Source organism: Rosa rugosa, chromosome 6 (genome assembly GCF_958449725.1).
Source record: "Rosa rugosa chromosome 6, drRosRugo1.1, whole genome shotgun sequence".
NCBI lineage: Eukaryota > Viridiplantae > Streptophyta > Magnoliopsida > Rosales > Rosaceae > Rosa > Rosa rugosa.
The window spans coordinates 30,753,639-30,772,094 of NC_084825.1; the positions used below are offsets into that span (position 1 = coordinate 30,753,639).

General features: G+C 38.4%; 2 protein-coding genes across 2 annotated transcripts; both read right to left on the reverse strand.

Annotated features, from left to right (window-relative positions):
* Nucleotides 1–385: 385 nt before the first annotated feature.
* Nucleotides 386–2,814, reverse strand: LOC133715071 (uncharacterized). Its single transcript, XM_062141385.1, has 4 exons — nt 2,364–2,814; nt 1,470–1,834; nt 1,290–1,371; nt 386–806 (listed from the first exon to the last, which is right to left on the reverse strand). The coding sequence occupies exons 1-4, from the start codon at nt 2,676–2,678 to the stop codon at nt 537–539; spliced, it is 1,032 nt and encodes a 343-aa protein (XP_061997369.1). The 5' UTR covers nt 2,679–2,814; the 3' UTR covers nt 386–536.
* A 3,139-nt stretch (nt 2,815–5,953) lies between these two features.
* On the reverse strand, nt 5,954–7,173 carry LOC133715150 (protein transport protein Sec61 subunit beta). The gene is made up of 2 exons (XM_062141531.1): nt 7,063–7,173; nt 5,954–6,417 (listed from the first exon to the last, which is right to left on the reverse strand). Exon 2 carries the CDS (start codon nt 6,411–6,413, stop codon nt 6,159–6,161), a length of 255 nt encoding a protein of 84 aa, XP_061997515.1. The 5' UTR covers nt 6,414–6,417; nt 7,063–7,173; the 3' UTR covers nt 5,954–6,158.
* Nucleotides 7,174–18,456: the final 11,283 nt, after the last annotated feature.

The window sequence follows — 18,456 nt, forward strand, 5'->3', positions numbered from 1 at the left end:
GAGTGATTCCCTGAAGTATGTTTTGGATTCGGAGTGAAATATTGTTTTTAAAATTAACGGGACACATGCAAAAGATATGTTTCCTGAGTTCAGAGCTTTGCGTATGCTTAGCACTGACGAGATTCGATCATCTGGGCAAAGTGAAAAATGCAATTTTCAGTATCCCGTTATTCCCGACGTTGCAAAGGTGTCTTTTTGGCATTTGGAAATGCTTGGGCCAGATAGCTATTCTTCTTTCTGTTGTGTGATGAGCCCTTGTATGTTATTTTCTTTCTCACCATTTGATATGTTTCAGCGTGCGAGTTTGGTGTCTAGACTGGAATCCATAACTGGATGTGGTCAAGTCTTTTTTTTGCTTTTGAAAGACTTGCTCTGTTTTCCACAAGAAATTAAGGGATTGCTTGCACATACCCAAGTTTATTCATGACATAAGGTTACAACGATTTCTGGCACACATCTAACTTTATTCGATGACATGAAATTAGTTAACCGAAGACCCACTTTGTCTAATGTCAGATAGCTTATGAGAAAGGAAACTACTTTAACGAACGTTGCCTTTGTGATGATGTTGGCACCTTGCCTCGCACAGATTTGAAATACATGGACTTGCAGTAAACAGTGAGTTTGTTCCAAACTAAGCTCTTGGTGGAGGAGTTGGACTTCTGATAATTTTCTGAAACTGCTGATATTCTTCCGATTGTGCATTGCCTTGCTCTAATCTTCCTCCTGTTTGCCTCCTCTTTGGTCAAGCTTATTGTCTTCCATGTGTTTTCCACTGCTTTTGCACGTTGCTTCTCCAGTTTAATCTGCCAAATTATCAACCAAAAAACATAATAGAAATGAGTTCAATATCAACAACATCTCTAATAAAATAATAAATGAGACTCGCCAATCTATCTATATATATATATAAGTAGGTCCCATATTCTGTAAGTAATTTTGAAGTACCGCATTAATAAACTACGATGTGACAGTTGATTGAATGTGTTAATTAACGACGTAGTAATAACCGTATGTTTTAAGTTAGCGTTTTTTGTACTTTAGCAATTTTGCTGCCATCATTAAATAATTAAATATGCGATCTATAATATGATCTACAAAATTGGTAGAGATGTTGAGCAGTATTAGAAACTCGGAGTAGAGGATGCAAAATGAGCACTGTAACTTTAGTGGTTAAAAATTTTCAATCCGTAATAAAACTGTGTTATTTCCTGCATCCTCCTATTGGTAATCACATACTACTATGCAGATTGACCCAAAAACATAATAGTAATCAGACAATTTCGTACCTCAAGCTTTTTGATGTCCTTCAAGGCCTTGCTGGTCTGCTTGAATTCCCATTCCTCAATGGCAGCTTCTTCTCTTCTCAACCTGTCAACACGTTTGAATAGACTTACAAAACCATTCGTACCATTTACTCAAATAGTCAAATTCATACAAGGAAATTAATGGAGGTCAAATTTCCTCACTTGGTCATAAGCTTCATTTGCTCAGCTTTCTTCCATGCCTCAACCTCAGCCTGCAGCTCCTGCTTCTTGACTTCATCCAAGAACTCATGGTACGGCTTGGGCCGTTCCATCAGCTTATCTCTTCCGGCAATCGGGCTTCCGCCGCCATCGGACTCTTCATTTGTGCTCTGCTCCCCACATGCCAAATGGCTATCCTCTTCATCAACAGACCTCTCCTCTCTCTCTGAGTTTGATTGGTGCTCAACAATTTCATGGTGAGGATTCGAGGCCATTGACAGCTTGCTCAGGCAGGAACCCTTGTGAGGATTGTTCTGGAAATTGGTGAGACAGAGCCGGCCATAGTCTTTGGCATTCTCCAACCCATCCTGTAATCCAATCCAAATAAAATCGTTTATAGACATAGAAATCAGAAAAGTTAATGGGAAAAGGAGAGATTTACAAGAAGGAATCAATCATCTTGAGTATTATCAAACAGATGATGATCATCATCTTCAGAACCAATCTATCAAAAGCAGAGCATGTATTTTCTCATGTACCAATTGATCAAAACTCTAACAGATTTCAGCCATTTCACAACCATGAAACTATTTTTACACGAAATAAGATGAAGATTGATCATCTTCAAAACCAATCTATGCTATCATCAACTGTCATATAGAGATCAACAACATCAGAAAATATCCAATACTCATCTCATCAAATATCAAAAATCATCAGAATTCAATACCCTTGAGAGAAATAACCATTCTTTTAAGATCTTCACACAAACCTTTTAGGCTACACCTTGCATGATTCTCAATTCACATGATCCATATAACAATGTCAAACAGAGACAAGGCAAGAATCCATTTTTCTACGATCAAACAAAACCATTTTCTTTCAAGGAGTAACTACCTGGTTTCTTGGGGTGGACGCATTTGCAGGCATGTCAGAGAAGAAACTAGTCTTCTCTGATTTGGGAGAACAAGTCTTGGAGCTCAACGAGCTGATGGGGCTGGAGCCACTGCTACCAACAGGTGGTGGAGAGCCAGGAAAAGCCTCTATCAGAGGACTCATGCTCCAAGCTCCGGCGACACGCGGCGTCACCTTACTGGTTGGCTTTGGTGAGCCTCTGAAGGTCCTGGCAGACAAGGGTGGTCCATTATTGGTGGCTTTGGTGGTCTTGGGGCTATCAGACAAACCTGAGCTCATTCTTGCTCCGGACATCATTGTTCTTGCGTTGTCTCACTCTCTATCTCTCCGTTCTTGAAAATGTGGGTTTGTTTTTATGGGTGGGAGGTTGGTTTTAGAGAGAGAGAGAGAGAGAGAAAGAGAGAGAGAGAGTGATGGGGAAAGAGGAGGAGTGAGGGAAGTGCCTCAGATTTTGATGCTTTAAAAAGTGACGGAAAGAATGGTGTTGGGGGAGAGACTGTAGGATGGTCAAATAGGCTGAGTGGCCCATTATGGAAGATTCATACATATTTGAGCCACTATGTAGATTGTGCTTTTACTTTGTTGGATTTCACCTACCATTTTTATCGTCTCTCCTTCAATCTTCCCATGTGAAATTCAACGGTTCCATTGCTCTTGAATGATGAGATTTAATCCCACCAAACTAATTTCTTAATTTATCTTGTTTTCATGTAAAGATTCTGGATGTAAAAATGTTGGGGTCGCTCGCCACAATCACAGTTGTATAAATAATTGATTTTAACAATTAAAGTTACAAGTTTTATTTTAGTAAAAAGAAAATAGAATTAAAATGACTTAAACGAAGACTACGTCATCTCTCCTATTTCATCCTATGAGCCTAATTTCATTTGAATTATGGCAAGTGCGTGCGCAAAATGTAATCTTTTTTCTACCGCCAAAAACTAAATAGTTTTTCATTATAATTTTGAATGAGTTCTCAAGTTTGAAACCCACATTTCCCTTAACCTTTTTATTTTTATTATTTTTTTTAAAACAAGCGAGGTAAGGGCTAACAATTCTTATAAACGTAGAACTTTTTTTTATAAGTTGGGACTTTTTTGTCAACCTTGATTGATGTTATTAGTAAAAAAATTGTAGAAAGATTTGAATAATTGTTTTTTGGTTAACAAATAAGATTCCCAGCACTAATAATGCTTCAAATCTCGAAGGGTCGCCAACTCTAGAGAATCTGATTCAATAGGGAAGAAGCACGCCACAAGCTCAGCATGCATGCTTAGGTGAAAGAAGCATACAAATAATTAAGTAATTAAGGAAACTGGTAACTGCTTTTTAATTTTGACAAGAAATAAAGTTATTTCAATGAATACATAAATTATTGAATTTGATCCAAAAAAAAAAAAATGAATACATGATTTGTTAACCTAAACATAATTTAATGAGAATCCCTCTGAATGGGAAGTAATATATTCATTGCCAAAAATAAAATTATGGAGGTGGTTAGAGTTTGAACATTGAAGAGGAAAAACAAACCCCGGAGAAAGAGAGAGATAAATGCATTATTTATAATAATAACCTAAGGGGAAAAAAGTTCATGACTCCATTTTTATATGAAGGTAAATATTACAGAAAAAGAATTCCCCACAAATTGATATATAGATTATCTGAACTACACACTGATAGCTCTAATTAAAGTACCTCTAACCCTAACTTGATCACTAAGCTGACCCTGCTAACAAATTATTCCCTTGGAATCACCACCATTCTAAGCCATAATCCTAGAGCTGTTCATATGTTAAAGAGGACAATGCACACTTTTGCTATGTTCGTATTGCAAATTTGCAATGAATTAAGTTCAAGATGCATGTTTATAGGACACTTCTTGAGCTTGTGAAAGTCACTATTAACTTTTTCTTCCTCCTTTATTCTCCTCCTCTGTTCTCTCCCTTCATTTTGCGTGGGATTTGAATGGACTTTGTGTAAGGATTAGAATGCTGTGATAGTCACCATTCACGACTCAATTTGTGTAAGGATAAGACAAACCAACACTCACGTTCTGTCTCCGTGGTAAACACACTTTGTCCCACATCGCACTCCGGCATTCAAGTTCTTCTAGTAACGCCATATTATAGATTTTCAACATATGTCCACGAATATTTTCTTCAAAGAAAGAAAGAAAAAAAAAAAAGCCGAGAAGACTGGGTTATGACTTGTGATTAGTACTACTTTTCATAGATTTCTAGACGTAGCCTTCGTCTCTTCGACAAGAAGAGAGAATAACGGAATTTTATTATTATTATTATTTTTTTTTTTTTGTGAAAACGGAAATAGTCCAACTGCTCTTGCAAGATGAATCATTTAATCATTTTTCAAAGCATGTCATATCTCAAGTTTTTTAACTGTTTAAAATTATATCAGTGACTGAAAAATTTCAGGCGTAAAAGAAGTTATTTTTGAAGATAATACTTCTTTTTTCTTCTAATTTAAACCAATCCAACTAATTTGTTCAATGTGTGGTAGGCAACTATGAACTCATCATTATGTTTTATTGAATACCCTTAGGTGTAATAACTTGAAGTCAATTGTTAATCATACCCTACACTAAATGAGAAGTCAATCACTTAACCCCATCCTCATCTACTATGTTTATGGCTTTATGCTAATCACACTGGTCAACCTTCTACTGGATATCACAAAATGCAAAGGCATAGCAATGCGATATTTTCACCATTGGAATTAAGGATTATAAATATTGGTTTTCATCAACATTAATTAACTAGTCGAGTTGGAATCCAGATATTGGCTTCAATTACAGATAACCAAATGAGGGAGACTTCAAAGTCAATCCGCCATTTCTATGGACGAGTCAAAAAGAAAAAATTGTACAGAAGTATATATCAAAACTAGTTTTTTTCTTTGTTTGTCCATAGTTATTGTTCTTGGGAGACCTTTGCTGAACTTCCAAAAGAGTGGGATAAAATATTTGGATCATGGATTTCAAGCCTTTATCTTGTTCTTCTATAGATTTGAGAAGCATTTTTTTTTTTTTTGGTCTGAGATTTGAGAAGCTTGAGTTCCGCTCTTTCCTTCATGAAACACCCAACGGAACTCGTCATTGGTTAAATCAATAATATCAGAACTGAGAAATTCCAACCAATTTCGGTTTGAAAATCATAGGAGACTGAAATCTTGCAGACGATATCAACTACCCTACACCGAATGACACTGAGTCCACCCTTATATACTTTCATGCCAGAGACACTAGACACAGCATAATTTATATCGCTGTGCCAAACAATCTGACCTCTTTTCTCCACCCCCATTAAAATGAGAATAAGCTATTTGAATCAAATTGGTCCCAAACCACATCTGACCATGGTGAAGAGAATAGAACTGTCATAGACATGTGATCAATTGTGATGGCATTGGAATCAGAGGACCAATCTCCATTTCACACCATCACAACCAGCTTATACACGCTACCCTCGCTGGGTAACAATCGAACTCCATGCTCATTGTATAATTTCAACAGAATAGCCAAAAAGTGTATTCAATTTGTAGATGAGAGACCAAAATTTCAGTACCAAAAAAGCAGCCTCTGATTCTACTAAACTCAACCTGAAACAGCTATAACTGTTTCAAACATTCAATTAGTACAAAGTAAATTGATAAAACTGTCATTTTTTTTTCCCATAACTAGACTATTTATTATTTCACGATCCATATAAAAAAACACACCATATTGAACTTTGTTTCCTATGTTCAGTACACAGAACCTCTCTAAGCAGAGCGCACAAAGTAGAGCTTTCCCATGACATGAAGAACAGCAACAAAGGCAATGAAACCAATGCTCATGATGAGAACAACATTCGGGGAGATCTTGAGTCCTGGGGCATCGTCAGTGTAGAACTGGAGCATTGTCCCGGCTGCACCTCCAGAAGCACCACCGCCACCACTCGTCGTCCTCCTTCGGCGCATGCTTGCAGTAGCTGCGGCACTTCCTCTTGGGGGAGCTGCTCCACCGCCTAGAACCATTTTTCTGGAGAACCCAATCACACGTTTAGTCTCCCAATCCAAAACATATATTGTTACGCATCTAAAAACAAACCATTCACAAATAGAATCCACACAAAAAGAGAATAATAGAAAACTTCTAAAACAGAGTACTAAAATTGATTCTACCAAATCCTAATGCAAACCCAAGTTTCTTCCCGATTCCAGTTGGGTATCACAAAACAACACACACACGAATTCGATTCCTATTAGCAATTCTGATAGCATAACCAAAAGACTAATCAATTGCATGCAGAATTATTCACAATAATTGATAAAAATCTTCATAGCTCATCAACTCTGTACCCAAAACCCAGCTCAATTCTAAATCTTGGTTGGACTAGAAACAAAAGGGTATGATGATAACGTATAGATCTAGAATTCGAATCACACAACGAACATCAGCAGCAGAAAAATAGCTATAAATCCAAAAAATAACAACCAGAATCTATCTAACCCATCAAACAAAACTTCTAAAACATGATAATATAGACAATTAAGAGACCCTAAACCCCAGATCCGTGAATGGGAACCAAGATCCAATCACGAAAGCAATGTAAAATTCCCAGATCAAATTAATTGATAATTGAAATACGAAATTGAAGATTGCATGGCGTAGACGAGAACTTGCCTGAGTTGCTGAAGGCGAGAGTTGTTTGAAGATTGAAGAAGGGAGAGAGCGTGTTTGACTCCAATGGCCCTGAAATTATTTTGCTTATATAGTGCAAAGCGTTTGAAGGTTATTTTGTCTACGTGGACTACCCTTCCACGCCTCTTCCTCCAATCGTCTCCTGCCACGTCAAATCCCGCGTATGCAGTTTTGCCAAATATCTCTGTCTTTATTTTATTTATAGATAAAAAACAAATATTTTAGGGACGTTTTTTTTATTATTACTAGTCTTATATATGTGCCATGTCAGTTTTATTATTGAAAGAAAGAGAATGTGAAAGTTTTCTTTTCACCTACATCCTTAATTTTATATTTTTTGTGTTTTTGTAGATTCTCGTAACAATTCTTTGAGATTATTTCATTATGAGTTTTTATTTTTATTGTAAAAGACATTTATTGCAAACCAAAAATGAAGTCTTTGACACTAAATTTTGATTTCTCTTTATAGTAGTAGAGATATGTTTTCAAAGACCAAAAAAGAAAGAAAAAAATTTGGTTTTTTTTTTTTTGTAAGCCATTAACACACGGGGAGAAAGTCTCACCCCTAATTGAATGACTCAAGTTAGCCAGAGCATTTGTTGTAAAACTTGTTTCTCTTAGAACATGCTGAAAGATGATTGAAGAGAGAGACTTAATAATTGGTGGGATGTCATGAACAATGGACTTGAGCCTTGAAGGAATATCACTACTTCTATTGAGAGAGTTAATGATGAGTTCGAAGTCTCCTTCAACAAAGATTCTGAGAACCTTGTTCCAATCTTTGAGTCAACCATCATGAAGGCCAATAGCTCTAGTAGGGAGAACATTTTTTTATATATTAAGTTGTGAGAAAATATTCGACATTCCCTTTCCTCCCTCAACTCTTAATATTAATTTTTCTAATTTGTTTAGGGTTATTTTGGGAATAAAACCCAAAACATGGTGACAGGTGTTCCCTCAATAATAGTAAAACTGTTCAAGTAAATCCAGAATATGTGTCTGGCCCAAACTCGAGATTACTTGCTCTAGTTAAAATAAGGTTTATATTAGAGATATTCTCGGAGAATCTTAGGAGATATCCAATCAATGTACGATTATGTTTCCATGTACAACTCTATCTCTATGCTTGTAATCCTCTATATAAAGAGGCCCCTATTATCAATAAAAGTACGACTCAATTCTCTCCCAATTCAGTTTTTCTTAAACACGTTTTCAGCACGAAGCCCTAACCCTGAAACCCTAAATTCGTAGCCTTCAAACCCTAGCTACCACCGCCGCATATATTAAAGCTCTCAATTCCAGGATTCCAGAACCGGCGGCGGAACCACTAGAACCGGCCGGAAAACTACCGAACCGGCCATCGGAAGTATCGAACCAGCCCTCCAAGAAGAAAAAAGAGGGATCCCTGCAACGGTTCACTACCTTCTGGACCTCCAATTGCTACCAAATTTTTCCCACAGTAGCGTCTCGACCTCAGCATTCAGGAACTGGAAGCAAAACACAAAAAACCGGTCTAAAAGTTGCAGAACCGGCCTCCAGAAAACCCAGCAGAAAAAAAAAAAAAGAAAAAAAAAAGAAGGAAAAGCCCAGAAGAAGGAGAAGCCCAAAAGAAGGAAAAGCCCAGAAAAGGTCAAAGCACCGGACCCACTGCCACATCAGCGCTGGACGCCACTGCCACGTCAGCAACGACCCCACTGCCACGTCAGGAACCGGACCCACTGCCACTTCAGCTCGGTCAGCTTGCCGATTAACCCTCGGTCAACCACATTTCCGGCAATTTCAGTCGACATTTTCCGGCCAAATTTTCCGGCGACCTATTTCAAGGTATTTTTTTACTAAAAGTTCCCGTTTTTTAGAGTTTTTTTTAAATTCAATTTGTCTTCTTTTTCGGGGACTTGCAACCTCCCTTCTTCTACCCCCCTTTCTTTATCATAGGGGAGACCAAATTAAGCCAAACTGTGGGGGTTCGTGCTCACTCCAAGCTTGGAGCTTGTAGAGTCCTCCAAACTTAGAGTTTGATGAGATAAAACGATCGACCGCAAACATCATTGTTTCGATCTAATCCAACCCCTCTTGGAATCGAATTTCTTGGAAGCGATTACGCTCGAAAATTCCTAATTTCTTGGAAGCGCGCTCAGAAATTTTATTTGTTTTCGTGGTAGCCTTTTTCGCTCAGAAACTAACCCTAATTTCTTGTTCTCTTTCAAGATGAGTAACCTGAACAAATTGGACTTTGCTCCATTGGGAACAACTGACTCTGAATATCATAGGTGGGTTCGTGACGTCCGCCAACATCTCAAGCCCGATGGAATCCTGGATACGATTCTCAAGCCTAGCCAGGACGTGCTAACTGGTGAGCAAGCTCAAGCTTTGTAAGTAAATAGAGCAGCCTTAGAGGCAAATAAGGCGAAAGCCATCATCCTAATGACTCGTCATATGGATGATTTGCTCCAGTACGAGTGTATGAATGAAGAAGACCCCAGAAGGCTGTGGGTCTCACTCGAAGAAAGATTTGGCAACGTCCGTGACTCCCTGCTTCCTGACCTAGAAGTGAGATGGCATAGCCTCCGCTTCTGTGATTTCAAGTCAGTTCTTGACTACAACTCGGAAGCACTTTGCATTAAATCCTTAATGGAATTCTGTGGTAAAGAGATCACAGATGTGATGTTGATTGAGAAGACTCTCTCTACCTTCCCCGTCTCTGCATTGGTGGTTGCTAAGAACTATCGAATTGATGTTACTGCAGGACGGATCACAAGGTTTCATGAGCTTATTGGAGCTATGAATGTCGCTGAAAAGCATGACAACATCCTTGTGAAGAACTATAATTCGAGATCCATGGAAACAGAGCATATTCCGGAATCCAATTATAGTCGCGCCTCTAAGAGAGGCCGCCAAGAGCGAAACCCTAATCTTAGGGATACTTTTGGACGTTCTGGTCCATATAATCGCTCTACTTGGGAAGGTAACCTCCAAAATAGGCGAACATGGAACCGAAGAAGTAAACGTGGAAAGAGAGAGGGAGGCAACGCCTCTGGCCATGTTGGTGGCGCCACCAACACGAAGAGCCATCTAAATGACTCTTTCAAAGCGCCTCAATCAATGGAGTCTGAGCAAAGAGATGTATGTTCTCGATGTGGAGTATCTGGTCATTGGGCACACATTTATAAAGCTTGTGAAGAAATTGTCACCTCCTACAAAGCATATTGTGAAGCAAGAGAAGCTCACGATCTGGAACAAGAAGATCAGGAAGATGATCTAGAGTGAAGGGTTGAAGACTACAAATCTGGCTGGGATCAATAGATCACCAATTCTGTTTAAGTCTTTATTTTTCCAAGAGATGTAATAGGCAATTGCCATATATTTTTGTAGTAAATGCCAATGGTTTAGTCTTTCTTCAAAGTAGGCTCACCCAAAGTAAGTGTGATGTCTAGGAAGGTTATGAGATTAGTGGTACTTAAGCGAGCCTTGCTCCACCAACATCTCTCTACTTACCTGGTCACATTTATTTTGGAATTACCGAAAGAAGTTAGACGACTATCATTGTTTTGCATTAGCTAGCATTTTGGATTAGATTTTCTTTGGTCAAAGAGACAATGATGTAACTCCGTTGGCTTATGAATAAAATTTCGAGTTCTTTTCATTATGACTCCATTTTAATTCTGAGCATATTACTTTGTGACTACGATGGCTGGGCCATCGGTATTAATTCAAAGACATGGAATAGCCCAAGTTCCACTTGCCAAATGGCACCTTGATTACTATCACAAAAACTCTCTATGCTCTTAGGGCAAATCGTACCTTATGAATAGCCAACGGATTCCATGCGAAAACGCATGTAGAGAACGGAAATGAGTTCCTTTGCAATACTTCTAATGATTGTGAACAAAGGCGCATCTTAGAGAAGTTTATGTGTCTCTCTAGTGGACTCTATGTCACTATTCGAGCTATTAAGCCAATAAAAGTTATGAGAGAAGATCTCTTGGATTTAGACACATATTGACTTTTTCACGACAGGATAGATCATCCTAGTCATGATATGATGATCCGTCTACAAAAGACTTCACACGGACATCTATTCTCTCGAGCGAAATGAAGCATGAATCAAAGGTTGATTCTTGGACTAAGTGTGACAGCCACCGCCGTCCACCACCAGCCTAGGGCTGGCACAGTCCCTATCTATGACACCATGGATGGCGTCCATCATGGTGATGGCGACCCAGGTGATGCTACAATCACCAACTTGCTTCAAATAGCGTTTCAAACGCTCAGGCCCAACCAAAATCCTCATTGGTTGCTTCTAAAGCCTCTCTCTCGTTTTACAAAGCCCGTTCATTAGGGAAATTAGGACTGAGACCGTCCTATGCAAAGGATATGAAAATACTTATTCTGTTCTTACATAGAATCCATGGGGATTCTGTGGACTGATTCAACCAACATGCGGACGTTTAAATATTTCATGATGTTGGTTGACACGCAAACACGCTGGTCGCGTGTTGTGCCATTGTCCACTTGTAAATGCTACTTATGCTACACTCCTAGCAAATATCATATGACAACGGGCTCACTCCCCGGTTCATCCTATTCCGTCAATTGGACTTGACGATGCTAGAGGGTTTACATCGACGACTTTCGATGGATATTGCAATGGGACTGATGTTGGACATCATATTCTCATGAACACACCCAAATGGTTTCGCAAAAACGACTACAATGGTAGTCAGGACATTGGTAATGCGCACCAATCTCCTTATATCCGCTTGGGGTGATGCAATATCGCATGCAGCTATGCTAATTCGTCTACGACCTACCGCCACTCAATCTATCTCGGCGTTACAGCTAGTGACTGGGTACAAGTATTGTACTTACGCACATTTGAGTGAGCCATTTATGTGCCAATTGCGCCGCCACAACGCTCTATGATGGGTCTTTACAGACGAATGGCCAACTACGTTGGATTTGAGACTCCAACAATCGTCCGCCACTTAATACCCTTGCAAGGCGATCTCATTACCGCTAGATTTTCGGGTTGTTACTTTGATGAGACAGTCTTCCCGTCGTTAGGGGGAGATAAGAACACGAATGTTCAGCAGGAACGACAAGAATTGTCTTGGTCTGTCCTCACTATGTCTCATCTCGATCCCTATTAAAGTGACGAGAACACACACATCTGCTGCGAATATGCCTGCAAGGATGGACGTCCCTACGAGAGGACATAGCGCCACCCTACACGGAGGTAGGCATGGCACTAACACCAAAGATAGTGGCACTATGGCGTTATAGGCCATGGCCCCAGCTAGGATGCGTGGGAGACCCGTGGGTTCGAAGGATACTTTGGCACATTCCAATCCTTTGATCATCAAGACTCAAAATCCGTCTCATAAGAATCTTCCGGATTATGGTTATCGTTGGGGGACGCCTCAACGTCAGAACCTATTCCTGATAATATAGAGCTTTATGAAAATTACACTAGTGTACATGAGACGTGGGATAGAAACTCCATCATAATTGATGATGTAGTTGCGCATGAGTTTGTTGAGTCCGATGATATCGAACCACGCTCCGTTGATGAATAAATGCCAACATAGAGAGATTTGGCCTAAATGGAAATATGTGATCCAGGTTAAGTTGAATTCTCTAACGAAAAGGAAGGTTTTTGAGCCGGTGATGCCAATACCTCCTAACATAAAACCTATTGACTAATGGGTCTTCGTTAGAAAGCATGATGAGAAAAAGAGATGGCAATCTCGCCTTATGGCGCAAGGCTTCTCACAAAACGCCCTGGAATCGATTACAATGAGTCATACTTTCTCGTAATGGATGTCATTGCACGCCACTACCCTGTCAGTTTGGTAGTTTCCAAATAACTGAACATGCAGCTTACGAATGTGGTCACTACGTATCTCTATAGGGATCTAGATACGGAATATACATGAAGGTTCATGGTGAACTTCATTTACCCAAGTCAAGTGGCTCTAGACCATGGAGCGTGTTTATAAAGAGGTTGAAACGCTCACTAAAGTGACTACTTGATTGGGAAGGGATATGCTCACGCGTTTTCATAACAAGTTTCGGATTCTATCGCGGTTCATGTTGGACGTGATCTTTATTAGAAGCCCTTAAAGAGTTGAGGGAAACCGCTGAACACTTGAAATCTGATTTTGAGATGAAGGATTTTGGGAGAACATGATTATGTCTCGGTTTGGAACTTGAGCATCGTGTTGATAGATGCTTAGGCATTTTGACAAGGTCAATCCTTCAAGCACCCCCATGATCGTCCGTAGTTTTGATCCTGAAAATGATCCTCTTCGTCCAAAGGATGATGACGAAGATGTGCTAGAGGCAGTAGTGCCTTACTTAAGTACAATAGGCGCATTATTGTACTTAGCTCAATGCATAAGACCGGACATCTCATTTGCCATGAACTTGTTAGCTAAGGTATAGCTTTGTGCGAACGCAACGCCATTGGATTGGTGTAAAAGATATCTTTCGATACTAGAGATGTACAACTGATATGGGCATGCTTTATCCCTACAGAGAGATGATGGATTTAGACCCATCACACACTAGGAACACCGTCAACTCTGGCCTGCGTCCTCTATCCCCATCCCAAAATGACATAAGTGTTTTGGAAGGTTTTGCTGATGTTGGGTATCGCTCTTACCCACACAAAGGTCATTGCCAAACTGGTTTAAGTGTTCACCATGGGTAAAGACCATGATATCTTGGAGGTCTACAGAACAGACCCTAGTCGCTATATCTTCGAACAATGTAGAGATCATTGCTCTTCACGAAGTGGTTCGTGAATGTATATGGATTGGATCCATAATTACGCATGTTCGAAAAATTGTGGTTTGAAGTCTACCACAGATGAGCCTACGAGCATATAGGATATGCTGCTTGTTTTGAAGCAAGGCTACATCAAAAGCGACCACACCAAGTATAATCAGCAACAACAGACTCTCCTCAAGATTAAAGTGAACTAGGTTCAATCTGAGGACAGTGTGGCAGACTTGCTCACTAAGTAATTGCCTAAATTCCACTTTTGGGAAACATGTTGGTAGCATCGTTTGCGGAAGTTATCCGAACTCCCATGACCATTGTCATCAGGGGGAGATGTAGACATCAGGGGGAGGTGTCTACATGTATGGTCTCGAAACGTGAAGGGTGTGTTGTGCTCTTTTTCCCCTTCGACCGAGGTTATTTTTGTCCCACAGGGTTTTTGTTACTCGGCAAGGTTTTTAATGAGGCAACGAGAGGAGCACCACGTTTGGGCGACACAAGGGGGAGTGTTCAAGTAAATCCAGAATATGTGTCTGGCTCAAACTCGAGATTACTTGCTCTAGTTGAAATAGGGTTTATATTAGAGATATTCTCGGAGAATCTTAGGAGATATCCAATCAATGTACGATTATGTTTCCATGTGTTTGGACCCAAAATGTTGACCAGCTGCAACAAAATTGGAGCCAAACACCATGTAAAACTCCATCTCTATGCTTGAAATCCTCTATATAAAGAGGCCTCTATTATCAATGAAAGCACGACTCAATTCTCTCCCAATTTCAGTTTTCCTTAAACAAAAACTAGATTTTTGTTATATATTTGTTGTTTTTGTGGTTGAATTGATGAAATTAATATGCACTTTTATTATTTTTCTTTTTAGTGGATCATTTGAGGTTTATGTTTTTTTTGTTTTTGCAGGATTCAAAGTTTATATTTGAATTGAACCTTTAATTCTTTTAGCTTGTACCTTACCTACGTATTTACGTTCTAACATAATGTTCAGCCGGAAGTCGTTGAACATTCTATTGTAGAGTTATGGTGCTATGGTGGTATGTGAACTTAATTCACATCAACCTCTATTTAAAATTCAATTCTACGAGTCTCATTCATTTCTCTTTCAAATTTTCCTCTAATGACAAAAGTTCTTTCAACACTTTTTGTATGCCGCAGGTTGATCAAAGAATGACGAGCATGAAACCTAGTGGCGGTTGTGGTAGACTCATTAGTCATTGCTCTTACCTCATCTTGGTTTTTACCTTTCTCTTCCTTTTCTTGTAATCACCTCACATTGCGTTCCCATGGTATTCAAATATCCATATGGATCGATGAAGTCAGTAGAAAGCAATAAAATTCATATAAATTCATATTGTATAGACCATTTAGTTTCCTTCAATATTTTACTGGATATGGAAATAAAGATATAGTATCCAAATATATATATATATATATATAAGTTGGGTGAAGGAAGAATCTACTATTGAAGGTTTTAAGGTTGTTTCGTAAATGAATGAAATGAACTGAAACATCAACTATCATTTTCCCAACTTCTTTTTCTCTTCATAAACAATTGAAAAGACACAAATTATCTATGTATTCGCAATGTAGTCGTATAATTGCAACAATCTTTTGGTTAGGAGATAATTGTGACAGTTCATAAAGAAAGTGTGAGAAATCCTCCACCTGAAAAAGAAGAGAGAATCCACACAAGTTATGGAAGATAGAAAATGCTTTGTAATGCGAGGCCATCCTCCCTACGCAAAAGTGCACGACAAGTTTCCCTCAGTTAGAAACAACCAATTTCATAACCAGATTAAATTTCAATCAATGTTTGACATGGCTCCATTACAAAATACATAGACGTTAGTGAAAAGAGTAGTACATCATCAACAAAAGCTTATCACGAGATCTCAACTTGTGCTGCCGTTCAAGAAACTCAACCATAGTCAGTTGAGAGATTAACTTAGTGAAAACATGACAAATTCAACCACCCACATAGCAGTTGCATGCGTGAAGCAGGCACAATGAGCTTGCAGGATTGCATATTTTGTGGTAAAAAAACTAGGGTGCAAAACATAAGGAAAAGCTAGATGAATATACAATGTGTACCAGCAATAAACTTAGACTCAAAGACAGCCACAGTATATGGTGAGTATGCGCAATGTGATGTGTAGTTAAATGATTTTATTTAAGTGACTATTTCAAATCAATAGATGAACAAGGTAAAAAGTTGAAATAAATTGTACTCGTGATTTCACTTATTCTAAGTCCTAGCAAGTTGGTAGAACTTCAAAATATGACAAAATTTTAGTCTGAGTAAATCGTTGAATATCAGACAAACGAAGACTAAGCTTCAATCTCTTTACCAATTTAGTGTCGATCAAATTCGGAGAAACATCAACGCTAAAGGTTAGGAAATAGTAATAATGTTAAGTGTGTTAAAGGATGTTGACTTTAGTGTACCTTGTCAAATTAGGATTAGTTCTATAGTTGTAATAAGAGAGAATTCATATATATTTCAAGTTAGAATAGGAATCCTTGTACTCCAAGAAATTGTACTTTGTAATCCCTATATATAGGGCTTCTATTATCAATGAATAGACACAATTCTTTCGTCAATCGCTCTTGCATCTTGTTTCCTTAAACAAAGTGAACCACTTTTTGGTGTGCTGCCTAGAGTTCACCTTATGTAGCAGCTGATGTGGAATTGCCACATCATTTAATGAAAGTTTATGATTCGTGAATAGTTATGCCAGATTAACTGCCACATAGAGTGGTTCCAAATGGTACATCAAAAGGTGGTTCACCTACCCTTACTCAACAAACAATTTCAATAAAATTTATTTAGTAAAAAGAAAACGAAAAGTCTAGATTACCGAAAAAACAACTACATTTGAAAAGAAAGAACATGCTATCAATCAAAACAACCGCTTTGTTCATTGGAAAATTATTCCCTACTTTCTCACCAAAATAATATATGGCAAAACAATGCCACTACATTCTCTAGTCTATACAAAGAGCATTAGCAGTGGCACCATAATATTTTTTTTAAAAAAATGATAACCACAATACTCACAAACTATTAAAAATCACCCTTCAAATCCTTGAATGGGTATGGTTTCCATCATGATTTACGGTATTCGCTTGATTGCCGTGATCTGCCATCCTTTTTCTACAAAGAAATGCCATCCTTTTTCTTATTGGCATTGGGGCGGGTTGGGAATGGGGATCACAATACCATCCCCGTCCCTGGAGTCATTCTCTACCTCATCCCCGCCCCAATCCCCAATAAAAATATATTGGGGATTCCCCAACCCCATCCTCACTAGGTAAGCCTCCAAACCCGCCCCAAATCCCTAATAAGAATTTAATAAATAAAATAATTTTTTCTCATATTGCCTTTTTTAAAATCAAAATCTACAACAAATAAATTTAAAACATGATTAAATTCATAAATCATAATTCAGTGAGTGCAAAAGTCAAAACACCATTAAAGTAAAAGTGTAGCCATTAAAGTAAAGTAGTAAATATATATATTTGTGATTTATATTACAAAAAAATAAATTAAAAAATATATAAGTTAAATATATGTATATATTACTGGGGCGGGTTTGGGGATGGGAATCACAATACCATCCTCAATCTTAGATAGTGGGGATTGGGGATCCCCATCCCCATTCCCCATTTGTCCCCTCTAATTCACCCCCCATTAGGGGCGGGTACCCAATAGAGCTCCACTCCACTAGGGATTTTTGCCATCTCTAAGGGAGACATAAAACCTGAACTCCGAACTACATAAGAAAAATGACACATATCCTTGTATAGAACATCCTCAATAATAGCAAAAGTTTCATCTAACCATACATCATTAATGGAAAAACTAACAAGGTGTGCAAGCCTATCCTTAATTCATCCTCATTTACAAACTAATGGTTTGTGTTTTACTTTTTATTTAATTATAATGTGGATGACAGAATTCTATTCAAAAGATGTAACTGAAAAACTTTTGATTTGCAATGTATGCACCTCTTTATGAAAACTAGTCAAATAAAAAGATATATAATCTACATAGCTTCATTATATCTTATGTACCTGTTAGTTTCCTCCAATATTTCACCAAATAACTCATATACATATTGGGGAAACGAAACTGTTGAAAGTTTTTGAGTTGTTCCCATCCAAAACCATCATCTAATTTCTCACCTTTATCTATGACTCATCATTGATCTGTCCTAAGAAACAAATCAAACAAATTTTTCATTTCCAAACTTGCAGTCCATGTTGTCAAAGAATTGTGACAGATATTTTGTCATGAGATAATTGTGACTATTCGGTAGGCTTGCATTGCATATATGTGAAAAATCTTGCACCACGAAAAAGGAGAGAACCCATACAAGTTATGAATGATTGGAATTACAGCAGGAGGTGATCCTCATTCCTCTCTACTCGAAAGTGCATGGCAGATTTCCCTTGGTTAGAACAACCAATACAGAGATGATAGCAAAAAGAATAAGAGTGGTACATCATCAACAAATATTGAATGACCTGAAAGTTTATCAGAAGATCCCAATAACTGATGCTGCATCAAGAAACTTG